Raw genomic sequence first — 26,996 nt, 5'->3', positions numbered from 1 at the left:
GGTAGAGAGGGTAGCGTTAGCGGTGGGTACAGCAGGTCAGAGCAGAGTTGGGTAGCGTTAAGGGTGGTGGGTACAGCAGGTCAGAGTAGAGTGGGGTAGCGTTAGGAGTGGTGGGTACAGCGGGTCAGAGTAGAGTGGGGTAGCTTTAGGAGTGGTGGGAAGAGAAGATCAGGGTAGAGAGGGCTAGCTTTAGGGGTAGTGGGTACCACAGGTCAGGGTAGAGTTAGAGTTAGGTGGTAGAGAAGGTCAGGGTGTAGAGGATGGGACATCTTCAAGAAGATAGAGCAAAGCCACAGTAATAAATTGTAATTCGCAGTCCGCCCCCTGAACCATGTTATTTCCCTTTCTGCTAAGCCATAAATCCTAGAATGTCATTGATAACACAAACTCGAAATGGCCATTTATCACAAAACTGATCTGGGATTGTTTCGGAGGCAACACACCGAAAGCCCCACTGCTTAAGACTCAACTCCACTTCTTACAACTCAGACCATGACAGTGCCACTTTCAAGGAGTCATGAAAAAATGTGACAGCACCACTTTCCAGGGGGCATGATTATCATGTGACTGAGCCACTTGGAAGGTGTCATGATCATCGCATTAGAGTGCCACTTAACAGGAACCATTTGCCAGCAGCCATGATCATCGCATGACAGCGCCATTTGCCAGCAGCCATGATCATCGCATGACAGCGCCATCTGCCAGGAGCCATGATCATGGCATGACAACTCCATTTGCCAGGAGCCATGACCATCAGATGACGACGCCACTTACCAGGCGTCAAGATTATTGCAAGACAGCGCCAGTGCATACGAATCAAAACATAACAGTGTTACTTCTTACGTGTCAACACGAGAAACTGGAGTAAAGATATAGCAGAAGTGTGTTAATTTGGTATGGCATTTTCTGATATAATAGGCAATACAACTTAAAAGTTTGTGAACTCACTTACTTTGGTTCACGCTGTATTCTTCATGCGTATGAAATTGTATGATACCCACATCTCTAGTGTCAGATACGAGGGGATGTCAATACGTTTTGAGCCTTGCATAGAAAAACACAAAACATTGGTATGAACCACATTTATTTTTCAAAATAGTCCCCTTGTGAGTCAAGACACTTGTTCCATCTTTTCTGCCAGGCGCTGATGCCATCTCTGTAGAAGGCGCCATTTTGGTCATCAACCCAAGCCTCAGTAGCAGCAATAAGCTCATTATCATCCTGAAATCTACGACCATGCAAGTGTTTCTTGAGATTTGGGAACAGATGGTAATCACTTGACGCCAGGTCTGGAGAGTTGGGGGGATGCGGCAAGATTTCGTACCCGCATTCCTGGACAGCAGCGGCTGCAACGCGAGAGGTGTGCACTGAAGCATTGTCTTGATGTAGAAGAATACCACGTCTGATCTTGCCCCGGCGCTCCTCCTTGATTGACTGTCGCACTTGCCTCAACAAGTTAGCGTAATATTCCCCATTCATTGTTCTTCCTTTTGGTAAGTAATCTATGTGGATGACGCCTTTGCTATCCCAGAAGACTGTCGCCATTACCTTCTGCACTGATCTGGAAGCTTTGAACTTTTTGGTCCTGAGATACGTGACATGTTTCCATTCCATGGATTCTTGTTTGCTCTCAGGATCATAGTGGTGGATCCAGGTTTCATCACAGGTTACAAGCCTAAAGTGAAAATCTTCTGGATTCTTGTTGTATCTGGTTAGCATGGAGTTGCTTATGGTGACCCTTGTTTGCTTCATTTCATCTGTAAGCATTCTTGGCACCCATCTTGCGCACACCTTAGATATGACGAGATGTTCATGAAGAATTGTCTCGATGGATCCGTGTGAAATGCCTGTGGTCTCCTCTAACTCGTGGAGTGTGATTCGACGATTTTCCAGCACAAGTCTATGCACTCTGTCAATGTTTTCCTGACTAGTGCTTGTTGTTGAGCGACCTGGACGGGGGTCATCTTCAAGACTCTTTCTACCATGCTTAAATTCATTGACCCATCGTTTGATGGTTGCAGATGAAGGGGAAGGCTTCCCATAAACTGCTGAAAGCCTTTCTTCAATGTTCGTCGCCGAGTTTCCTTCAAGAACTAAAAACTTAATTACTGCTCTATACTCAATTTTATTCATTTTCACTGCCGTGAGGGGGTCTCTTTCTGTCAGTGTGAGCTGTTCAATAACTTCTGAGAGTAGGATACCAAAATATATATATCACATCAGCTACACCCCAAGGTTCAATGTCGTACCATAGGCTGTGACACCTGGGTATGAAAAAAGCTCAAGGCTAAAAATGTATTGACATCCCCTCGTATGCACTTATATAGTGTTTGACATGCACGGCTCTACTGTTTGATATGCATGCTCCTTTGTGTGCGGTGTTCTTACAGCCTGTAGTGTGTAGAATACCATCTTGTGCACTTAAAACCCACGAATCCGTTGGTAGTTGACCAGATGGTGGCCACATGGGTACGTACAAACACCTAGTTGCGGGTAAAGCTACGGGCAGTAAACTTGGGCAAAGTGCTGTGACTATGTCTCCCAGTTCACCAAGGTGTGAATGGGTACCTCGTTAGGATAAGAGATTGAAAATACGATGTGCCTTGTGATTGACATCAAATAATCGAAGGAAAACATAGCAGCGCCTTGAGTGAGTGAGTTTAGTTTTACGCCGCACTCAGCAATATTCCAGCTATATGGCGGCAGTCTGTAAATAACCGAGTCTGGACCAGACAATCCATTGACCAACAACATGAGCATCGATCTGCGCAAATTGGGGACCGATGACATGTGTCAACCAAGTCATCGAGCCTGACCACCCCATCCCGTCAGTTGCCTCTTACGACAAGCACAGTCGCCTTTAATGGCAAGTATGGGTTGCTGAAGGTGTATTCTACCCCCGGACCTTCATGGGTCAGCAGAGCCTTGAGCATTTACTACATGCGAGGATATGTGCGCTATACAAAAATCATATTATTAAAATGCATGCCCACTGTGTTTAATATTCATGAGGGTAATGCAACCACGATTGTTCATACGGTAGTCCAAGGTGCGGACACAGGATCTGCATATTCCATACATTTTGACTTTAAGAATATCACTTACAAAGTTTAAAATTCTGGATATGATCTCGATGACCACTTTTCACAAGCGATCGAGTGGTATGGCTTGATGTACACAGATAGTAGGAAGAAAGTAGATTGAATCTTGTGTCAACAAGACTCTCTAAAAAATGGGAACATGATTATACTTATGTCAATACATCACGCAGCACATGAAAGACGAAAATAGCCGTGTCCCTATGTCACAGGGCTTGTATAAGACGGTAGAATATCATTGTCCCGGTATTACAGACAGCGTATAAAACATGAACATAGCACTGTCCCTGAATCACACGTAGTGCATAAAACATGAACATAGCACTGTCCCTGAATCACACATAGTGTATAAAACATGAACATAGCACTGTCTCTGAATCACACGTAGTGTATAAAACATGAATATAGCACTGTCTCTGAATCACTGGTAGTGTAGAAAACATGGACATAGCACTGTCTCTACATCACTGGTAGTGTAGAAAACATGAACATAGCACTGTCTCTGCATCACTGGTAGTGTAGAAAACATGGACATAGCACTGTCCCTGCATCACTGGTAGTGTATAAAACATGAACATAGCACTGTCCCTGCATCACTGGTAGTGTATAAAACATGAACATAGCACTGTCTCTGCATCAGAGGTAGTGTATAAAACATGAGCATAGCACTGTCCCTTCATCAGTGGTAGCGTATAAAAGATGAACATGGTGCTGTCCCTGCGTGTCATCGCAATAGCCTTGTTCCTGTAGGGTGAATGAGTGAGTTTTGCTTTATGCCGCACTCAGCAATATTCCAGCTATATGGCCGCGGTCTGTAAATATTGGAGCCTGGACCAGAGAATCCAGTGATCACAGCATGAGCATCGATCTGCGCAATTGGGAACCGATGACATGTGTAAACCAAGTTAGCGAGCCTGACCACCCAACCCCGTTAGTCGCCTCTGACGACATGCATAGTCGCCTTTTGTGGCAAGCATGGGTTGCTGAAGGCCTATTCTACCCTGGAATTTCACCGGTCTCCTGTTGGGAGTTCGGTAACCACCCGTGATGTTCAAACATGAAAGATTATTGCCATAAAATTCCTGATGTGTTTTCTTTAATTTATTTTTTTCATAAGCATTCCAGGCCTTTGGTATGAGTTTGCAATATCACGGCGGGGAACACTCGAAATTGGCTTCAAACACTGTAGCCAAGTGGAGAATAGGCGCGACGAGCGAACGTTTTAACCGCTAGGCCACCCCACCGCCCTCACTTCTGGCACATACTATATCCCTAGTTGTGATGTGGTCCTGCGTACTACCACGGCTTCTGAAGGGGCAAGGTGACACCCTGGCTGGCTGTTATAATGTTTTCATCACTTCCCACCACGACGCTGTCTGTCTTTACCACAATGTTTAAGGAAGGTATTAAACAAGTCATGCGATACGTAGGTGGAGTAGCAATAGAATGGATCAATGAAATACACGAAGGGTTAAAAAATGGCGGATTGTTTATTTAGACATACAATGTAGTCTCTGCTGCCCCACCCTCTACCCTGGTGTTGAGGTAGTCATTACAGGTAAACACGTGTATCAGTTTCTTCAGCTGCTTTGTTATTAAAAATAGCTAACATGTTTGAACATGAAAGAATAAATTGCTGCTAATTAACATTTCGTAATGGTATAAGTGGTTTAAGGTTATGTTGATAAATGTGGTAGAATATTGTGACACGTACTTGTGGCTGTTTTCAACACACGCATCTTATTAATGACTTTGCAAAATGGATGACAGACATTTCCTGGGCACACTTGTTCAAAGCGGTCTCAGCGCTATGACTATCTTAAGCCTAGGTTAGAGGATGGGAGTCTACAATCATCGTAACGATAAGATCACTTTCTGCGAGCAGGGAGCCTATATAGAGTTGTAGAGTATCCCTGCAGCGAGTGAGCCCACAGCCGATACTACTGGGTTTTGACTTAGTTCCCGCACAGCTAAAATGCCACGATAAAACAGGGATGTAAACATGATTTCATTGTCCATCAACTTCTGACGACCAGACTGTGTTAGGGAGTCTGGTTTTACTCAGCTTCTAGCAATATTCCTGCAACATCACTGCTGGGAACACCAGTAATGGGACTTCACACATTGTGCCCATGTGGGGAAATGAACCCGGGTCTTCCATGTGACAAGCTAACATTTTAATCACTGAGCTACCACCACCGCTATGACCAGAACTGGGATTATAATGAAACGTGTGCAATTTGGTGAGTCAGTTTGGTGAGTTAACAGTTTCTCAAGGCCTGTCGGCTGGATGTGGGAAAACCCATGTCACACATGTCTTGGACAGTAACCATTCCGTGAAATACACAAGCACAGGGGTTACCAACCGAGAAGCATGGCCGGATCCCACAATCGCAGGTGTCTGATGTGCAGCAGCTTAGGTGCCTGTTTCCAAGTCCCACTCCACAGAGCAATGCTGCACCTGCTGTGGTCATTGTAGGAGCCGTAGATGGTCTAAGGCATACCATAGTTCATCCTTCTTTCATAGAGCCAATTCTTTTTTTTAAAAATGACATTATACTATTTAAGAGTTTAAGCTTTATTTACAAATGTGGTTCAGTAAGTAAAAAACTATTTGTACAGATATGAGAATGCACGGTGCAATGCTATTCCATCTCAGAATATTCATCATTGTTACAGGACTCTGAATGACATTTAGAAGTGATGCACACAAGGAAGGGGGTTTAGTGGATTTCAACTTTTTCTATTATGAGGAACACAACGTTTCGGAGTATGCCCTTTTTCCTTCATCAACATTCAACTGATGAAAGAAAAAGGTCTTCTTGGAAACATGTTCATCAGTGTATGTCAATAAGACTCCCCTCATTTTCATTGTTACAATCTGTACCCAATACACCACTGGGAGAATAATTAAAACCTTTGGCTTAAGAGTCAAAGATTTTCACATGAGTTTCATGACAGTGAAAATGTACAGTGTAGTGAAAACAAGGTAATGTCAAATACGTGATATCTGTGCAAGGAAATAACTTCAGAAATATTTGGGAAGATTTCTCTCTGAAACATAACAAGAAATACATAAACATACCTGGGAGTTTGATTTATACACAGATACAGTTCAGTGTTATTTACTTTAGGGGGCAGTGACTCAGTACTAACTTTGATAATACATACCACCATTTAAAATAGAACAATACACTTTACAATGACTAAAATGGGTGAAAGAAAGATCAAAGAATGGAGGTATGAATACATTGTAATTGCTATTTGGCTGTTGTATACTAAAACCAAAAACAAATAACTTCCATGTTAGAAAGAATATTTCAGAAGAAAAAATGATATGTAATGACAAAGGCCATAAATTAAGTGTCTGGTTTTCACACGCATAGTTCAATCCAAAACACATGACTTGATTTAACCTGTGTTCCATAAGATTGTTCCAAGATCCACCTTGACAGTATGTCAAGAATTTGTTTCATTATCAGAAATATTTAATACATTTACATTTTACTTCATTTTCTTTGTCAAAACAGATATAGATGAAAAAGGATGCCTGCGATACAATCAGCTGACAGTGACCTGTGCTAAAGATACTTTCTGTATTAAAACAATGATGTTGACTAGGCCCCTCCACTGCATCCCAGGTCACATGCATGTACTGACAATACTCACTATAATAGCACTCAATACATATGTCTACACTAGCACTTCAATACACACAAATCTACACTAGCACTTCAATACATACATGTATATATATACATTTATACACATACACACACTAGCTTAATGGACTTCAAAACAGTTAGTGCCAAAATCACCTTCATAATCATCATCTTAGTGACACGATGTTGGATCCATAGACAGGGACCAGTCATAATTTCTTTATGGTGATGATGAATTGGGGGTGGGGGAGGGGGGAGAAACACTTTTTTGTTCTGGGGAGGTAGGGGTCATCAATTTTCTACACATGTAGTAAAGGGGTGTCACTGATTTTATACATGATGTGTGTGTGTGTGTGTGTGTGGGGGGCATTTGTTTTCTACATAAATTTTAGGGGTAGGGGTGTCATTCTCCATAAACATCATCACACTGCCTAGCCATAAATTATGACTGGTTCCTCAGGGGCAACAGGCTTTTCAAGGTCATAACGTAATTTCTTTATCCTAATTCAATATTAACATGTATAAATTAGTAATCCTATAAAGACAAACCAATTGTGAACCTTATAAAACAAATGCTTCATATAATACAAACAGCTGTACACAAGAAGCTGTAGTAATACATGTTTCACTACCATACCAAAATACAAAGTGGTGATCTGTGAGATGACTAGACACAGGAGTGAGAGAGTTTTCTTCAACATAGCTTTGAACTATTTTCCAGTTCTGTCACTGTGGGTCAGCTAAATACATCAGAGCCTCGGACAATGCTGGTTGCTGATGTTTACTTCTTTGGTGAAAGCCATGAGCAGAGGTGCTGACAAACCAGAGGCGTGTTCAGAGCCATGAGCGCCTGCACTATTGCTTCCAGTGAGCACTTGCATTGGTTCTGAACGGAAGCGAGCACTTAGTTACATTAAACCATTCGTCACCAACTTGTGTTATTCCAGGGCAAGCCGAATAGCTTCTTGTCTTCTTGTTGGAGGTCACAGAAAGGGGCAAGTGGTAATGAATGAAATTACAGCACCTGATGAAGGAGCAAGCATATGCTCCGAAACAATAGAGAGGATGACCATAAAAAGATCCATAAATCTTGTTGATCTTCTTTGGGTTTTTTTCGAATGACATGTGCATGGTCGCCATCTTGGTCTGCTTGGTTCGCAGTATTGAGTGTTCAGTATTGAGTGCTCGTGGGTATTCATGGGTACTCGCAATTCTGAACACGCCTCAGGTTTCAAAGCCCCTGGTGTGTCTAAGGGAGGTAACTCTGTAGAACAAATCGAGGTACATTACCAGCTGGGCCTCACATGCCACTCGCTACTAGACTTAGAAAAGTGAATGTCTGTATCATATGCTTGTTGTAAAAACTGACAACCACTGTGGAAACTGAACCTGTCTCATTCTGAGTGAACCTGACTGTCCTGTTGTGTCCAGTGAGCTGTATGACTACACAGACATCAGGACAGCAAACACATATCACTTTGTATTACTCACACCAGCAAAAACACTGATGGTTCTGTCAAAGATAAAGTCTTTGTTAAATATACCCTACAGTAGTGGTGTTTGGCACATGCAGGAAGTTGGGAAACGTTGCAGTGACACTTAAGCACTGAATCAATCAAACCACAAACATAGTATTGTTGCAAAACAATGTGCAATTAAAGCCACAATATATGGAAGCATATAGAGCCTATAAAAGGTGATAAGTAAAAATTAATAATAATGAAATAGATATGAGATTCATAATTCTTTTTATGTTTCATCTTGAAGCACTTCTCATACCATCTCTCTATACAATACAATATGTAACTAAACACAAAAAAAACAAACATGATAATGCCATCACAGAAGAGTCTACAAATCAATGATAAACGTTTTGACTATACAATAAAACCCAGATTTCCTAGTTCAACAGGTTAACAGGTAAACTTATGTAGCACACTTAAACCATTGGGGATGTGTTAAGAAATACAGATGGGTAGCTCTTCAGCTGCTCACTGTCCCAGTTAGGATTCTATCTGGTCATTTTGGAGGGTGTTTCAACAATATTACCATGAGCTATGTCATAATTAAAACTGTTCACCTTTATGTGTCATTGGTTGGAAGCAGTAAAGCCAAGAGACAATATGAATGGCTGGCTGGATGGGTGGATGCCCGTAAGTGAATTGTGGATGGAAGAACTACATGTGCTACTGCCCCTTCCAGAAGACAAAACACCAATATGATACATTACTAGCATGAAACTATATTTGGTCTTTATTAAACACAATTTCACACCAGCACAATACGTCTAATACTCAGATACTTGTGAAGGTTCTCCAGTTGTCTGTCAAGACTCCCCTCAGTTCTCTGACAGGAATAAAGTTTGGTCATGTAAATGAATTAAATCATTTCTGGTCTATGAATGCAAACTTCACATAAAGGACAGTTTACTTTTCTGTCTATTGTGTTTAAACCTCTTAATCCCTTTATAGAAATTTGGTTATGTACTAGTCACAGTTCTCATCTTCGTCCAGACCAAAAGAAATCGAAGAACCTGGCAATGATCTTACTTGTCACTTGCAAGTGTTACATTTCATGTTTGGACATCATACAAAACAAAAGCTCAGTATTTATTGAATATCAAACATATTTTGAGTAAAATATAACATCAAATGTACATGAACAACAATAAAGGGTGGCTGAAAATGTTTTACTCAGAAGGAAGTCACTGATGACTGGTTGCTAGGTGAGTACTATGGCTTGATGGAAGGACAGTTTCCAGGTCCTGCTGCTAAGCAACCGTCATCAGCAGTCATCATTTGAAGAACTGAGAAGAGAGACACAAAAATGGAAGTGACAGCAGGTGTTGTTCAGGGATCTGTTTGTGGATGAGGACCTCCAAGCAGTATAGGTTCTCAGTGGTTATACTAGGCCAGTCATAGCAATGTGGTCACATCGTCGTGGTCACATCACGGCAGTCACCTCATTATTGTCTCATCAATGTGGTAACATAATGGTTGTCATATCACCATGGTTACATCAATGTGGTCATATGACCATGGCCAAATTAACATTGTCACATGAATGGTCATGTCAGGGACGTCACAGGGTCACACCATGCCAGTCACATCTTGGTGGTCACATCATGCCAGTCACAGGTCGGTGGACTCTTCACAGAGGTTACATCCATGCAGTCACAATGAACTAGAGTCTTGTGGTTTAATGACCGGCTCACTGCTGCTGCTGGATGCTGATGCAGACTGAGGCCACTCCTGATTCAGTTTAATATTGATGTCCATCAACTGACCGTACAGCTGGTTGAGGTCAAGGTCAACTCGAGTAAGAACAAAAATACCTGAAAAGAAATGTACATCAGGAACTAAATGTGTTATATCACCCCTGAATATATTGAAGGAACTGAAATCTACACTCAGATTTACAACACCAGTCCTCTGTAAGTCAAACTGACCAGAAAATAGGTGTATCAATGGAAACTAGAAGTTAATTAAACACATATACTGAACAGCAAAAGAAACAGTTTTTTGTACAGTTTTTAAATGGAAGACATAAACATGAATGATTACTTTTCTGAGATTTCATTTTTCAAAACTTTGTTTTGCTGTTCAGCATATTAAGTTCAGTATATGAAGTTTTTGGATGATTTTAAAAGTGCATGTTAAGAATTACAGTACAAACCAGTTAAAAAAACACTTATCACTTGCAGCACGTTGATCCATTCATGGAAATGTGAGATGTCTAAGCTGTGGTCAGAGCACCTCAAAAACCTCAATAGAGTTAACCAAACACAGTAGTCATTGCCCTAAAGGTACCTCAGACACTTACCGTTTTTCTTCTCTGCCAGGCAGCTGCAGAAGATGTTGAGCAGTGTAAGGATATCGTCTTCGGATGACATCCCAAACACATCATTAGGCCAGATAGATCTGAAAACAGGATGTACTCACATATCTAAACTACCTCTACGGAGGCTATACTACTCTTTAGCTGTAACACAAAGTCTATTCTGAATTCCATAATATTCCAGAAAATGCTGCCAATGTGTCTTGGCTGGCTGTACAGTCACAGTGTAAGTAATTGAGACTGGACCACACAATCCAGATTAACATCTTAAGTATACATGTGGGTGGCTGGGACATGATGACATGCATCAAACAGGTCAGTGTCACCACCTGATTCCATTCCTCTTACGACAAGCAACAGTTGCTCAAGATGATGCTTGTCTCATCCTCATCCTACCAGTGAAGGTCCAGGTTAGAATTGTCTCTAGCAACTCATGCTTGTCATAGGAAGCAACTAACAGGATTGGGTGGTTAGGCTCCTTGACTTGGTTGACACATGTCATCATATCCAAGTTGAGCAGACCGATGCTCATGCTGTTGACCACTAGATTGTCTGTGCCTACTCAATTATTTACAGAGCACCATGATATAGCTGTAATGTTGCTGAGAGTTGCATTACACAATAAACAAGCCAACCAATCTTGCCTCCTCCACAAACAAGATGAATGCGTAGTCTCAATTACAAGCTGCTAAATATCAGCTGGATACAGAGATTTTGTGCATAATACAATATGCATGTAAACATCACACTCCCCTGAAACCTACCTGAATGACCGCAGCAGCTGGATGGCCTTCAAGTACTGCTGACTGTGGATGTACTCAGCCAGACTGGACACTGCCTCCTGCTTGCTGACCACCTTGCAGTCTACATTGAAAGGGGATGCTTGTCCATTCTCCAGCTCCTGCATGGCGTGTGACAGGGAGCTCTTTACAGATGTGGCTTGTAGAGACATATCTGTCACCTGTGCAGACAAAGTGCATGCAGTCAATAGCCAGACTCAGGTTTATGTGGTTGTCCTGAGCTAGAACTTTTGCTGACAAGGCAATATTCTACCTGTGGGAATCGATGAACAGAATGGCTATTGAATGGTGTTGTCCTAATGTTTGGTGTTTTACAATGAAATACTAACAGCACAACTATTATGAGTGGTCAATGGAATGACGAGGTCGTGTCTTACCTGTGGGGACTGGGTGACAGAGTGGAAGACCTCCAGAAGCTTCAGGTAACTCTCAAACAGCAGCACCAGCCCAAACACAAGCTTGTACAGCCTCCGGCACAGATTCAGTTTCTGTAACAAATAGTTCCAACAATACTGGAGTGACTCACACACACACATGTAGACTGTCACTTCACACCCGCACCTTGTAGACTGACACTTTACACCCACACCTTGTAGATTGACACTTCACACCCACACCTCGTAGACTGACACTACGATAATATACTGTAATATCCCCCATCTCACTCTGTTTGATACACAATAGAAATTCCTGTCTGCTTCTACTAACCTGCTCCTCCCCACACAACAGAGCTGTCCCTCCACCATCTCCAAGAGACTGCTGCTTGATGGAAGACTTCAGGGCCTCAAGACTCTGTCAACCAGAAATAACATCAAGAAGATAAATAACCCTTAAGACTGATTTGGTTGATTTGTTGTTTAATGCCAAACGTAGCAACATTCCAGCTAAGGTGCTGGACTGGAAATAATCGAGTCGGGACGAGACAATCCAGTGATCCATATCATGAGCATCAATCTAAGCAATTGGGAAGTGATGACATGTGTCAATCAAGTCAGCAAGCCTGAGCAGCTGATCCCATTAGTCACCTCTTACAACAAGTATGGGTAGATAAAGACCAGTTCTAGCCTGGATCTTCATGGGTATAACCCTTGAAAATATGACATAACAAAGAATTTTCCTAAAATATACACCTGTTCTGATTGGTCCTTTCTCATGCAGTAGGTCTCAAAACATTCCTGTATCTCCAAGATACAGAAACGGTGGCGCTCCAACACTCGACTACCGATCAGCTGAAAATCAAGCAAAGAAGATTAAGTACCTTCCATATAAGTGCACCTCAGGTAAAAAGATCACAGAAAGCAGATAGAAATACATTCTATATAAGTGCAGCTGGGGCAAATTCTGCCATCATGAAGACTAACACAGAACATCAGACATAACAAAGGTATATCTTATAGAACATGCTACCAACACTACCACTAACAGAGCACTTTTCATATTGAAGTCAAAAATAGTGTATTTTCTTAATCAACATATGATCCTTCCCTACATCATGTAAGTTTTATATGTCTGAGCCAAACTTCAAAATCAAGATTATTTTGTTGGAAAGGAACTTGAAATTAAAACAATTGACAGTCGGATCACCTCAGCCTATGACCAGCATGGGATACTAGTGAATCAGTTTTCCCTACAATCTGCGGGTCGATGCACAATACAAGATATGCAAATTGTGATACACAGTGGTCATACTCACACTGTCTGACTCGGCAAATATGAAGGGACATTCCATCTGCACATACAGCATATCCAGAACTGTCAGTGATTATGTCAGGAAGACAACTTTGGAGCCACAACTTTAACCCCTGGTTGACATATTTAGCTATCTATACAATATAATGTTTGTGTAGCAAACTGATTTGTTCCAAAACATATTAGATCTTTTTGTAACCTACAACACACTAATATAACCAGTACTGTAGATGTTTATCAGTAACACTGCACACATGCCATATTGGACTTACTAGTAGAGAAAATAAATAGAGTAGAGTTTAACACTGTTTTTAGACATATTTCAGCAACATGACAACAGGGATACCGGAAGTGGGCTTCACACCATGTGGGTTATTGAACCCAGGTCCACAATGTGACAAGTGAATGCATTAACCAGTAAATAGGCAATACAACCGCTCTAGAGAATAACCCAGATGGACGGATGGATGGATGGATCTTTCACCCACAGCCCATAGGACTCCCAACTCCTCACGTGTGTAGATAATACAAAAGGATATTTATCTGTGAAGCTACAGTTTTCAGAGTTTCAGTCTTGGAGATGTAGAAACATGCTTCCTTTGTCATTGTCATTAATCGTCGTCGCAGCTCCTGAAGTGGACAAAAGTCATACTGAAAATGTTCTGATGAAAAAGGAAGCAATAATCAAGAGACATCACAGGGACCTGTTCATGACAAAGTCAGATACACAAAAAACGATGATTGATAGCATGAGAAATAATCCATCCTCAGCATAAGTGAGTAGGTTTTATGCTGCTTTTATGAATACTCCAGCAATAGCACGGAAGGGGACACCAGAAATGTGAATACTCCAGCAATAGCACGGAAGGGGACACCAGAAATGGACTTCACACAGTGTACCCAAGTAGTAGTTTCTGGTGTAATGAGTGCAAACTATCTTAAGATTCTTATTGAGTAAAAAGCTCAGCTAAATACACACAATATTCCAGCATGAGGAATCAAACCTGTGTCATCAATGTAATGAGCAAACACTTTAAACACGAGGCTACTGCCAGTACTGACCAGGTAAAGGTTGAATGCCAGCATCCACTCACCCTGAACAGCCTGGGGAACAACTGGAAGGTGCTGAAAGTGTGGGCCAGGGACACCTCCCCCATCACCTTGGTAACATGGTTCTTCCACACCTCCTCCACTTCGTCGCTTTGCAGGTTAAGGCTCAGGGACTGCAGCTGGGAGAAGCTCGGTGAAGACACTGACGCCGTCAACTCAACAATGTCTGTCTCACTGGGATTGCTGCACAGACTACGCCTGCATAGACACATGGAGTTTGTATTTGACAACAGGAGTAATGGTATTAGTTCACATCTGGCAAAGTCAAAGATGACAATGGTAGGTGATTCATAAAGATTTGTGTGATCATCTTTCAGTTTCACTCTCCATTTAAACAAGTGTTTGCCACTAACATAGCCATGTCCCACATTATCTCAGTGTGCAAGGTAGGCAGCAAGAGTTGCATGATTCCCAGGGAGTTGAGCATATAATGTGCCATGGTGATCTTGAAATCAAGGTCAAAAGAACCAAAATCAACTGGTGTCTGCGTAATCCCCTAAAGGAAGGCAGCCATCAAATTTGAAGGAATTGGGCACAACAATTTATAAAATATCCCTTTAACAAGAGTTTGAATAGTAGTCCAAGTATCAAGGTGACGTGGAAAATAAGCTCTAGGTCACAAAAATAGACTGGTACACAACTAATGTACAACTAAGTGTTGACACCTACGTGGATGCTGTGAGAGGGCTTGACCTGCGTCGTCTCTCCAACTTGGGGTTAGTCACAACGATTGATTCAGAAGCTGGCAGGTCCTGGGGGATGTCGTCATTGTCATCCATTGCTGAACTCTCCGACTGCGGGAGGGAAAACAATACATGTGAACATCTTCCACAAAACTCATGTACTGTGACATATCAACACAAACTGATGGGATGGGCAGTGACTACTTTAATCTAATAACTACTTAAGTAGCTGAATTCATGACATCAAATCCTTTATGTGATCTTCATGACATTGTACCAGAGTACTTACAAATATTAAAATCATTTGTAAGGGATACATTTTGATATTTGTATTGATGGGTATTTCTTATTTGGGATCTCAATACAGAATGGTGAGGTGAAATGGGGATTAACGTCATGCTTGACAATATTTCGCTCCTATGTTGCAGCTAAGCAGGAATACCCCACTCAGACATTTTACTGCCTCTGGGCACAACAGTTCCTGTTGTACCCATTACTGCCAAGCACCTGGCATGGACCAACATGTACCATATTTTAACATCTTTTGGTGTGACATGGCCAGGGATTGAACCTGTGAACTTTTGCTCTCTGGCCAGATGCTCTAAGCACTATACCAAAGAAGCAGTCAAATACTGAACGCATTACTACAGCTCTTCATTTACATTACCACATGTAGACACAGATAGTCCCTATTAAGCCTGTGCTTGTACCATACTTAACTAAACTAATGTATTGTAATATTATGGATTTTAGGTACCTCAAGAAACATTCATTAGTTTCCCATTGTTCCGAAAATTCATTACAGACAACTCTATCTTAAAAACTGGCATTCATCCAAGTATTTATAACGTCTATAATGCATCACACTTCATTATAGTGCGTGTAAGCATGTAAGATGTCCGGAATCTGTTATCCAACGATATATGAGTCATGGTCAGAGACAGTTGCATGTCAGTATGGTAAAAGAGTATGTGTCTGTCTCCCAGAGACTCACCTCATCCTCAGAGAGTGTTTCCTTGACACTGAGGCTCTCGCTGGGAGAGATGTTAATCTCTGTCAGGCTTGGGGAACCAATCAGCTTCAGATCTGGCACACTGCCGAAGTGGGGACGTACTGTCGTTGGCGAGTCTTGGAGGTTCAGGGAATGACGCCTGTCACCAATTTGGGAGAAGAAATCCTCGTTCTAGGAAAAAAAAATCATCAATGAAATAACACTGATTATTTTTATTAAATGGCACTCCAATGAGAGTCACAGAAAGTTGTGGTGCTACAGCCAAAAGACTCTTTACAGTATGAATACAGAAATGTATGAAACTGAACTAATATCCTTATAAAACAATCTGCACAATTTTTAAACCAAACATTTCAATTCTGATATTACAACAGGCGGTCATCGGCATTCCTATTCCAAAAAGGAATGAAGGCAATGTTATTAAGAATGATTAATTAGGAAATTTCAACTTTGTGCAGATTCCCCACTCACCTCAGACTCCTCCAATTCATTGTCCAGGAAGTCGAATCCCTTGAACGTGACCATCAACTCATTGCCACTACTGTCATCCAACACATTGTCTGCAAAACAGATACAACATGGCTGACAGTCTTCATGTGTATGCGTATCATGCATGACTTATTTCAAGCTATACAGCATCACAAGTCACACCTCTATATATTACTGACCACAGTAACAGTTAGATTTATAGTGTCATTACTCAGATATTTTTTATGAAATAAAACCAATACAAGAATCTGAATTCAAATTATTTCATTAAAAAGGTTTCACAGAAGCAATGACATTAGAATCTATGTCGAAACATCACCTATACAGAATAAAGAAATTGTAAATCCAAGATAGTCCTCATTCTTCATATACTAAACTTCTAGAATGCTTATCAAAGAAGTCATGCTCATCTTTTTAAGTCAGAAAACACAATTCAACAAAATACTACAAAAGCAGTTTTTTCATGGGCATTTAGAAGTTGGAAGGTAACACAACATAATATGTGGAGTCACATCAATTTTTTTATTGTTTACACCACAAAGTTTCTGGGCCATTTCTTTCACATTCATCAGGTGAATGAGAGAATATGGAAACAAGATATAGCACATACAGGAGGCCTGAATTATAGAATGAGATGTACAGAGATCAAGGAGATAAAGTGATGTTTCTATGCAACAGATTGGTATAGAGCTGGTATGTGCAGAGTGTTTATACAACCAAAAAGATACACACTGATTGGATATACATCTTCTAGTCCAGAAACATTGTGTAGTAAATGATAAAAAAAGTTCTAAATCCATACCATACGTTGTTATGTTACTACAACAGCACACAAGAAAAATGCATTCTGCATACACTGTATCATCCGACTTACTGGTTGAGGGGGCTTCAGGCAAGGAGGCTTCCTCCCCACTAGAAGCCACACTATGTTGGTGGTCCAGCGTGTCACTTGATTGGCTGAATATGACCTGAAGTAAATGTAAGGTCAGGGTTAACCTCAGTCACATCTCAGTCATCCCTCTTCACATTGTTTCTTAATAAAGTAATTATTTGTATGACTGTGATAATCCAAATACAGCTTACAACAGTCATACTACTACAGTTGTGGAAAGTGGCAACAGTAATGTCCTTGCAGTTTCATTTTACAAGATTACAATGACAACATATTCTATCAGTCCTTAACCCAATTTTCAACCCAGTTTTCCACAAAAGAATTACTATCAGTTTATTGCTTAAACTTACGCATACATGAGATTCACTGAATAAGAATAATGCTATCAATATTGCTAAGACTACAAGTACTTGTGTTGACAATGAACACAATCACATAAAATTACACTGCTGTATAAATGTGCTGAAATTACTATCACACTATATAAGGATGCATAAACTAATTTAATAAGTCTTTTAAAGCATTATCCCTAAAAATTTATTAACCCTCTATTTTTTTGACAAAATTTTCACAACCTCTGTCAAAGTAAGCTTTAGTGTATGTAAACTGCCGATCAGTGTTGTGGTTATTCCAGCCATACTTTCTTGACAGCTTAATTGTTGGTACAACCAAAATGCAAGGAAGTGGACCTGATGCAAGAGCGACAACTTTTGCCTGTACTGCATAACGGTTTGGATTGCCACTTTAGTAATTCATCAGAAATTGACCTGGTACCAAACGAATGAAAGTCCTATCAGTGTAAATATCATCAGTTTGGCAGTACATGATGAGAAATGTCTCTTAAAGACTTGTATTTGCACAAGACGCACAAGTGAAACAGTTCTTTTTCCATTATAATCATTGAAATTATGAAGTATGCCATAAATATATAAAAATCTTTGACAAAAACAAGGGTAGAAATTGAAATATGAGGACAAGTATGCCACATCACTGTATTTAATTAAATTTCTGTCACATCATCAACATCAAAATGAGATATAAGCAATACTAACTGAACATAAAGCAGAACTAACAAGCAAACAAACACATTTATCATTAAGCACTGCCCTATATCTCTCGTCATGTAAACAAAATTAGTTATCTGGTGATGCAGAGTTCCATATTCCATGCTTGATACATCCTTGAAATCTCCAAGGCATAAATTGTGATAAATCTCCACAATACCCTGGATACCCTGCATTCCGATAAATCTCCACCATATCCTGGATACCCTACATTCCGATAAATCTCCACAATACCCTGGATACCCTGCATTCCGATAAATCTCCACCATATCCTGGATACCCTACATTCCGATAAATCTCCACAATACCCTGGATACCCTGCATTCTGATAAATCTCCACCATATCCTGGATACCCTACATTCCGATAAATCTCCACAATACCCTGGATACCCTACATATCGATAAATCTCCACAATACCCTGGATACCCTACATTCCGATAAATCTCCACTATATCCTGGATGCATCTATGGCTTGGCCCTATTTTATTACCTCCCTTGACTGGCTTTTTATCCAATCAGGTGTCTATGCTGGGAAGTTGAGCATACCAATCACAACTCATGTTTGCTTCTTAAGTTATCCAACTGATTAAACTTGGCAACACAAACGAAGCATATGTTCTCAGAAAGAAATAGAACAAGTTCTTGCTCAGATTTAACCCAGCCTCTGCTCAAACAAAGCTTCGCAGTTGTGACCGCTATATCTTTGTTGACACTGGCAAGCTTGGTTGTAACAGTTGCTTAGCTGATTGGCTACTGTGAGAATGCAGAGCCAGCAAAGGGAGGTAATAAAATTATAGGGCCATAGATGCATCCAGGGTATAGTGGAGATGTGTAGTGGAGATGTATTGGAACGTATACACTGGAAATATCAAGGATGTGGTTCATATAGGAGGATTGAAATTCCTGAAAAAAAACCCACACCCATCCCACAAGACTCAGGTGTCATATATGGGGAAAACAGGCAATATAAATCATAATGCCCTCCTATGACCAAGTCAGACCAATGGCATGTCTCTGAATGGGGATGTTGGGATTGAGACAAGAGAGGAAAGATCCATGATGCAGCTCCTGTGCATCATTCAGTATAACTAGGGGTCTCTGGAAGGGAAGGATGAATGCAACAGAATCATCAATATGTGCAGCCACCGAAACATGCCACTGAAACACACACCTGACGCTTCCTGTGACTGAACCTAGCCTGGACTGATCTCACGAACAGTGCTGCTTTAAACACTTAACTACTTTCTCCTGGCTATCATGGAGAAATTGTTCCAACAGAAAAAATAATTCTACTTGTCTGTGATTCAATCCTATGACAAATATCATACATGAGTTTGAAGAAACAGCCCTCTCAATTCCAATGTTATGCTAGTTTCTGTCCAAAATCTGACAACCTCAACCCTTAAGGTCACCAAACAAGGGCAGTTTTCAAGGTTGCAAATCTGTCAGATAAAGGCATGGTTTGAAAACTCATTACCTGGTTACTTTTCACACGCTCTATCATATCTCAATAATAATAAATAATTATTTATTTTGTGGATATAATTTGTCCCTAAACTAAAATCAAAACAAGTGCAAAGTGACATTATCATTTACAAAAATTGTACCGATTACTATTCTTTTAACCATGTGATCCAAATGAACCTTCCTACATGAAAATAAGCTAGACATTTACTGTGGAGGTGTCCCGAGTCCAGTTGTACAAAGCAGCCTTAGCACTAAGACTACTTTAAGTCTATGGGAGTTACAATCACCCTATGATTGCTTTGTACAGCAGCACCCAGGCAATATCAGTTGCTATCACAGTCACAGGAGGCATGGTAGGAGAAAAGTGGGGGCTGTGAGACACAAGCAACTCAACAGAGGAGGGCATGACATAACTGATGTAGAAAGATGCTGGTGGATGTCAACGTCTGAGTCGATGTCTTACCTTATTGATTACAGTGTCCTAAACATCCGGACAAAATGAAGTGATGTTAATGTTTGTCAATCTCTCATGTAAGCATGACATATGCCACAATATACACAGGTGGAGTGGGCAAGGGAATAGGAAGCGCTGGCATTTTGACCAGCACTTTCTCAGCTACTTAGGGGCAGTATCTTACATGCGCGCACGCAGACACAGCACACACATAGTGCAAACATGCATGCATGCACACACACTGAAACTAACGTTTCCCTAAGGATCAAAAAAGGGCAGGGCGACACAGTGAAAGCACGCACACAAACACACACATGCACACACGCACTCAAACTAATGTTTTCCTTATTATCCCAAAATGGATGGGCAACAGAATTTCAAAAGAGGTACCCTGTAATGCCCGATTTTCATGTATTGTGTGAAGTTCTTCACACATATGCTTCTTAAAGACTAAGAGAGCAAGGTTGTTTCACTTAACTTAAACATGAAAGAGAAACTGAAAATCAAAAAAGTGTTAATACCAATTATTGTAATACACAGGGCAGGGCCCTATATGAAATGGGTAAGTGCTGCAGCCTACTAAAAGCACCTGAGGAAATCACTAGAATAACTCACTCACACAGACAATTAGACTCACCAATGCAAACACACAACAAGCACAACATTCTCAAGGTAAGCACTGCTTGACTTCAGCATGCACTAAGTCATAATCAGCTAACTTAAAAGGAATGCTGTAATCTGATAAAGGTCTCAGCCAAGACTTCTAAGTGCAGTTTGCTGAAGCTTGGCACTCAATCCCAGGATGTAATACAAAACCTCATCTGTCAGAAACTACCCAACACATGACACTTCCTAGTCCAACACATGACACTGCTTGCTGGAAAGAATCAAATGCATGCAGTTCCTAAATATCACGTTGTTAAAAAATAGAACAGAAAAATGTAGAAGTCGTAATATAAACTTCTCCAATACAAATATCTGCTTGTGCATTAAAAAAAAAAGTTCCAAAAGATTCCAGTTACACCAGACACTCTGCATGAACAAACACACACACACACACACACAAGGAAACACTGCCAACTTACTGATGGGCTCTTGAGTAGCCCAACACGTGGGCCAAAACAGGTGAGGAGGTTCACAAGGCGCTCTCGAGTTCGAGCCTAAAACACAAAAATAGCATAAAATGTGAAAACAACCTAAACAATATAAAAGTGAATTCTAGTGAAACTAGTCATCATTAGTGATATGTTAGCAATCTACATCAAAGCAGATATTTCTAAGTTGCATCTTAAATGATAAATATCAACTGTCAAATACCTATTTGTTCCCTCAGATTTGTCTCCTAAAAACAAGAGAATATTAATTTGTTCATGCATATGCCACATTGACACCACTTGTATAGAAGCTGATGTGGATGATGTCGTGTTAGAATGACCTTGACCTTGTTCAGTGACTGACCTGAGAAGCTTGAGGTCTGCGCCACACAGAGTCAATGTCCTGGTTGTTGGATGGTTTCCTTGACAATGACACACCCGAGCTGCTTTGTACAGGACCACCACCACCACCACTAGCAGCAGCAGCAGTGCTGGCCGAGGACTGGTCACTGACAAAAAACTTCCTGCCGATGATGGGAGTCTTGGACAAGTCAACAGAGAAATCCAGAGTGCGACCTACAGAACAATATACAATACCACTCCTGGTATATCAAGTTGCTTGAAGTAGGTAGTCCATACTAAACACATTAAAGTCCTTGAGCATGGGTACAATTCTCAACTCAACAGCATTACATTACAAATCAAACTACTGAACAATACATACCAACACCTGAAGGGAATAACTCAAAACACCACACACCTGTGTAAAAGACTGCTTGAATAGCTAAGAAGTTGGACTGTTAAGATTCACCTAGACCTTGATTTGATTCCTTTTTTTATATTGGACACTTGTTTCGATCATTTTTGATTTGATTCTTCACACAAGTAAAAGTATTGGATTTCATTTAACTCTCAGAGTCGGCTTTCTTAGTGTTAAATTCACTGGATGCACATTTTGATGATTCTGGTGCATTCATCCTTCCCTTTCAGAAACCCCTTGTTATACTAATATCTCCTGACAACAATTCTCAATGGATAATAGTAGAGCATCAACCAACAACATTTCACCTTATTTCAGAGCTTGAAACTTCTCAAGCTGGAGTCAAAAATTTTGTTCTAGCTGTGTGGAAATAATTCAAATACAAAATCAAATACATGTTTGAAATAGTGATAATAATTATCGAAAATTGAAACAAGGGTTTCCGATTCGATATTCAATGAATTGAACTGAATCACTGCAGCCCTTCAAAGGTAACATCAAGCTCACTGTAAGCTTTCTGTGTGACCCAGTAGGTAACTGATTGTAGTGTTCTCTTGGATGATGTCCTCCTACCAGTCTTCTTACACTGAGGGGAATGGTCCGGATAATGGCAGTTACAAGCATGTTAACACCATCACTAAAGAACTAACATTTCCTTCTGCTTCATATCTGCTGCCAAATTTTACAAGTATCTAATCCAGTTTCAGGAAAAAGACAGTGTTCATGAAAAGAGTCCGACCCTCTGACAAATCTGGCAGATTTGCCAAAGGTCAGATAAAAGGCACCAACCAGCCACTTATAAAATGTCACTTACAAGAAATGTTAAATCTGAAATGTGTGCCTAATTTTGTTCTATGGGTCATGTGAATTTTCAGGTTGTCAGACAGACATCTGAAACTTACAGGACCCAATGTCCTGTTACTTTGGCACACCATTCGTGAACACTGCCAGGAAATGTAGTTAACACAACCTGGTTATAACGAACAATCTTAGTGCAAACATCAATTACTTCTACAGTGCTGTAACATACACTAGTGTATTGACCAGTAAATTGGTCTAGAAGTTGGCAAGAGAACATCTTTGGAAGCAGAGCAAATGCATTATGCAAAATCTAAAAATCATATTGATATTGATAAGATGAAGAAAGAAGGTTAGGTATCGAGACCAAGAACACAATGTCATAAATCCAGCCACTGTAATGTTCCTGCAGATTACCTGGCAGCTCCTTATGAATCTTGGTGTATATCTCTGCCTCAGCAAAGGAGGTGTGGGAGTACATGCTGAGCTCGGAGCTCACTGAGAAGCTGAGGGAGGGTGGGGCAGCGGCCAGGGTGGATGACCTGGTTACTGCAAGCTTCAGGATCTTCAGAGCCTCTTTCCAATGGACACTCTGAATAAATGGAATGGATTAACAAAGTTTACGTCAGTACAACACATACCATCATATATTTTGGATAAAACTATTGGTAGCTGCAGTGGCTGAGAGGGTGACTTTGTGTGCTGGTGTTTAGATGCCTGACTCTATGGGTGTTTGTTCGAAACCAGGATGGGACTCAACCCAACAAAAGTACTTGAATCTGTACTTTACATGTGTAGATATATATATATATATTACATTTGACCACTTCCTAAATGGCATTGTGTGATCAGATCATCACAACACAGGTCATCTGGAGAAACAAAATTGATAAATATAACAGCAGACAATGAATACAAAATGACATACAGATTTAGAAATAAACCAAATGTAACAATATATTTGGAATAACACTTTCTCAGTAAAATACAGTTTCTATAATGTTTGCTTGGGATCCCATCTGAACCCTTACTCTGAGTCAAGCACACAATCATCAGCACACAAAGTCAGCCATCTAACATCCTCAGTCAGAGGACTGAGGACAAGACATAAACCCTGGTTAACTGAACCCCCTCCACATGTGGACAGCTGAAGCCACACTGACCTGAATGTATTTGGTGGCAGTGTGGAAGACCTCAGTGTTGAGGACGGAGTTGTGTGCTGAGCTGTGTGTGGAGTTGATGTCAACGTAGTGAGTCATACAGTGCAATATCTGCAATACACCAGGCTGGTTGGCGGGAGGACCTTTTTCCAGTACCTGCAACATGTCAAACATCAAACACTAATCACCTGCAACTTACCTAACATGAACATCAACCAACAGCATCATTTCAAACACATAACATTAATCATTCAAGACATGTCAAACATCAACCACCCGAAACATGTCAGACATCAAAAGTTTGAAAAATATATAAAACAAGTGTTTGCCACGAACATGGCTATGTTCCATGAAACTAAAGATTGAAATATAATATATTTACTAGTTTTTATCTATTTGACATAGAAAAATATGTTTTGTGTGATGTAGTTTTTAGCCGAAGTCACTTCTCTGAGTCTTTGTTAACATCAGTTTGAAAAGTAGTCATGGTGACCTGGAAAATGAGGTCAAGGTTATCCAAATCAATCGGTGTCTGTGTATAAGACCCCAATGTAGGTTGTCACCAAATCTGAAGACAGTGCACGAGACATCGGGACCTATGTATGTACGTACGTACACTGCTGAATACATAATCCCTGTTCCACATTGCTGTGGGGGACAACAAATACTTGCAACACATCAAACATGAACCTCATAACTTGTCAAACTTTCATCACCACCTATAGATGAATGTATGCAAATCTGCTCTAATGAAATTCAAGTCAAGTCAAAAACTTTGACATTACAAAACACATCATAAACAAGACACATGACCATTAACTGTACTAACAAGTAAAGTCTGACTGACCTCTACAAGAAAGGTGAGCATGCTGACAGCAGCGAAGGAGTTGACATCCAGCAGGTACTTGACCACACACTTGGTCCATTGGAGGCTGTCCTTGCCAAAGGTGCCCCGGCTGTACAAGGACATCACAGTGGCCAGGTTGGACAGTCGGTCTGTTTGCTGGGTGCACATCTGACACACAAACAGTATCCTGTGACGCTTATGTTGAACAATATGTACAAAATCTTAACATGACACAAAAGCTTCTACAAACATCCTGACTGTCATTAGAAGTGTCTCTGTTAAAACACTATGGAATATCTCTGTAACAGCAGTATTTGTATACATTGCTCCTAGGCATGTCTCTATGGTCTAATCTACTCTGTCGCTAGCCATGGACAAACCTGTCTGACTGACCAGGGATACTTGCAGAGTACTTCTTTCATTTGTTAGTGTAGTTATATAGCAATATTCTAGCAAAATATGCAGACACCACAAATGGGTTTCACACATTGGACCCATGTGGGGAATTGATCTTTGAACTTCGGAGTAACATGCGAACACTTCAACCACTAGGCTACCTGCCGCCCTCATTTGTTAGTAACAGAACCACACACTTTGCAATAGTCTATCACTGAGACTGCAGCCATGAAAACAAGTCGTCTGGACAAGACAATCCAGTGATCAACATATTGAGCAACAATCACTACCACATGTGAACGAGGATACAATATCAGTCATACAATAAAACATCAGTGTTGTAATATCTATGTCAAGTCACAGTATCATGACATACTATTGAGACTTGACACTGGAACAGGTACAAGAAATGAAAGAGACTGACCTGTGCGATATGGTCAGACGCTTCACGACAGGTCTGGTTGGGGTTCTTGTAGTTGGCAACCAGGTACGGCAGCATGGCAATAATGTTCATAGGGAACCCTGCACATACACAATATAGTTTCAAGAAATATTTCTCACACTGACTGTGGCAAAGCAAAATCCCACAGACACATTCTTGTGGAAAAATTGAAAATGAAAGTGTTCTGATAAAACAAGGAAATGGCTTAAGTTTTGATCTTAAGGAGAAGGAATTAAAGCAAACAAACCCCATTTTCCAGAGGGATCAATGACAGGTGCTTTGATACACAAGATGATCTTGGACAGCAGGGACCAGGTGGCCTCAGCAGTTACTGGAGATGTGCAGCCCTGGAGACAAAAGGTCAGTGTTACTTACTACAAACTGTAATGATCTGAGGCAGACTAGTCTTACCTTCAACAGGAGAATCTGCAGTCCAGGGACTTCAGACTACTTGATCTGAGATTGGCTGTACTCACCTTCAACAGGAGAGTCTGCAGCCCTGGGAAGTTGGGCCACTTGATCTGTTGCTGCATCTTGTCCAGCTTCTCCTTCCACTCCGGGTTCTCGGGCTGCAGGTGACACAGGATCTTGTCAAGGAGTCTCACTGCCAGAAGGAACTCATACTCGTAGTCCGACTCTAGCAGTGACACAGCGATCCAGAACATCTGTGTAACCAGGGTCTGCTTATCCTCCGTTCCATTCTGGTCCAAGTTCTTCAGAGACTGAGCACTGCGAGATCGGCCCAGATTTGTCCGACGATGGTCAATTTCAGTGCTTGCTCTGTTACGGGTGTCATCTATGAAAATATTTAAGCAATCAACAAGATGAAAGAACATAGTTTTCTAGCTTCTTTGAACAAAACTGAAGCAATAAAAAGAGTGGATGACCTCACAAATCATATAAGTCTGGGTATAGGTCATTACTGGGATGGTGAACACATCAAAACTTGCCAACTAACCTACTGCGCTAGTCACAGTGAACAGTGAGTGAGCTTTGCTTTATGCCACTTTTCGCAATATTCCAGCAATATCAAGACAGCGGACACTAGGAATGCGCTTCACATATTGTGCCCATGTTGGGAATCGAACCTGATCCTTCAGTGTGAGAAGCAGCACTAGGCTACCCCACTGCCCCTTCACAGTAATCAGTGATCATAGCTTGTCAGCCTTATGTGTTAAGACAGTTTGAAGTGTTTCAGGAACCAGATGTTTACAGCTTTGACATACAAGTATGGCTATAG

General features: G+C 40.9%; 1 protein-coding gene across 4 annotated transcripts in view; it reads right to left on the bottom strand.

Moving 5' to 3' along the window:
• Window positions 1–5,660: 5,660 nt before the first annotated feature.
• The window catches only part of LOC137273994 (protein furry-like), an 83,895-nt gene continuing 62,559 nt past the window's right edge, over window positions 5,661–26,996 (bottom strand). For 3 of the 4 annotated variants that reach the window (XM_067806937.1, XM_067806938.1, XM_067806939.1), the window contains 22 exons: window positions 26,233–26,552; window positions 26,004–26,103; window positions 25,739–25,836; window positions 24,919–25,086; window positions 24,075–24,227; window positions 23,329–23,503; window positions 21,718–21,929; window positions 21,345–21,419; window positions 20,269–20,286; window positions 17,255–17,348; window positions 16,363–16,451; window positions 15,874–16,062; window positions 14,866–14,990; window positions 14,181–14,394; window positions 13,626–13,716; window positions 13,091–13,155; window positions 12,528–12,626; window positions 12,106–12,189; window positions 11,775–11,885; window positions 11,362–11,558; window positions 10,583–10,680; window positions 5,661–10,094 (listed from right to left, as the gene is read on the bottom strand). In XM_067806937.1, the coding sequence (XP_067663038.1) occupies window positions 9,934–10,094; window positions 10,583–10,680; window positions 11,362–11,558; window positions 11,775–11,885; window positions 12,106–12,189; window positions 12,528–12,626; window positions 13,091–13,155; window positions 13,626–13,716; window positions 14,181–14,394; window positions 14,866–14,990; window positions 15,874–16,062; window positions 16,363–16,451; window positions 17,255–17,348; window positions 20,269–20,286; window positions 21,345–21,419; window positions 21,718–21,929; window positions 23,329–23,503; window positions 24,075–24,227; window positions 24,919–25,086; window positions 25,739–25,836; window positions 26,004–26,103; window positions 26,233–26,552 (2,936 nt within the window). In that variant the 3' untranslated portion in view covers window positions 5,661–9,933. The remainder of the gene's footprint in view (window positions 10,095–10,582; window positions 10,681–11,361; window positions 11,559–11,774; window positions 11,886–12,105; window positions 12,190–12,527; window positions 12,627–13,090; window positions 13,156–13,625; window positions 13,717–14,180; window positions 14,395–14,865; window positions 14,991–15,873; window positions 16,063–16,362; window positions 16,452–17,254; window positions 17,349–20,268; window positions 20,287–21,344; window positions 21,420–21,717; window positions 21,930–23,328; window positions 23,504–24,074; window positions 24,228–24,918; window positions 25,087–25,738; window positions 25,837–26,003; window positions 26,104–26,232; window positions 26,553–26,996) is intronic. The other variant, XM_067806940.1, reaches the window with a different exon arrangement.

Source organism: Haliotis asinina, chromosome 2, assembly GCF_037392515.1.
Source record: "Haliotis asinina isolate JCU_RB_2024 chromosome 2, JCU_Hal_asi_v2, whole genome shotgun sequence".
NCBI classification, from domain to species: domain Eukaryota; kingdom Metazoa; phylum Mollusca; class Gastropoda; order Lepetellida; family Haliotidae; genus Haliotis; species Haliotis asinina.
Note: the sequence above shows the minus strand (reverse complement) of the source record. Positions and strands in the feature narration are given on the sequence as shown.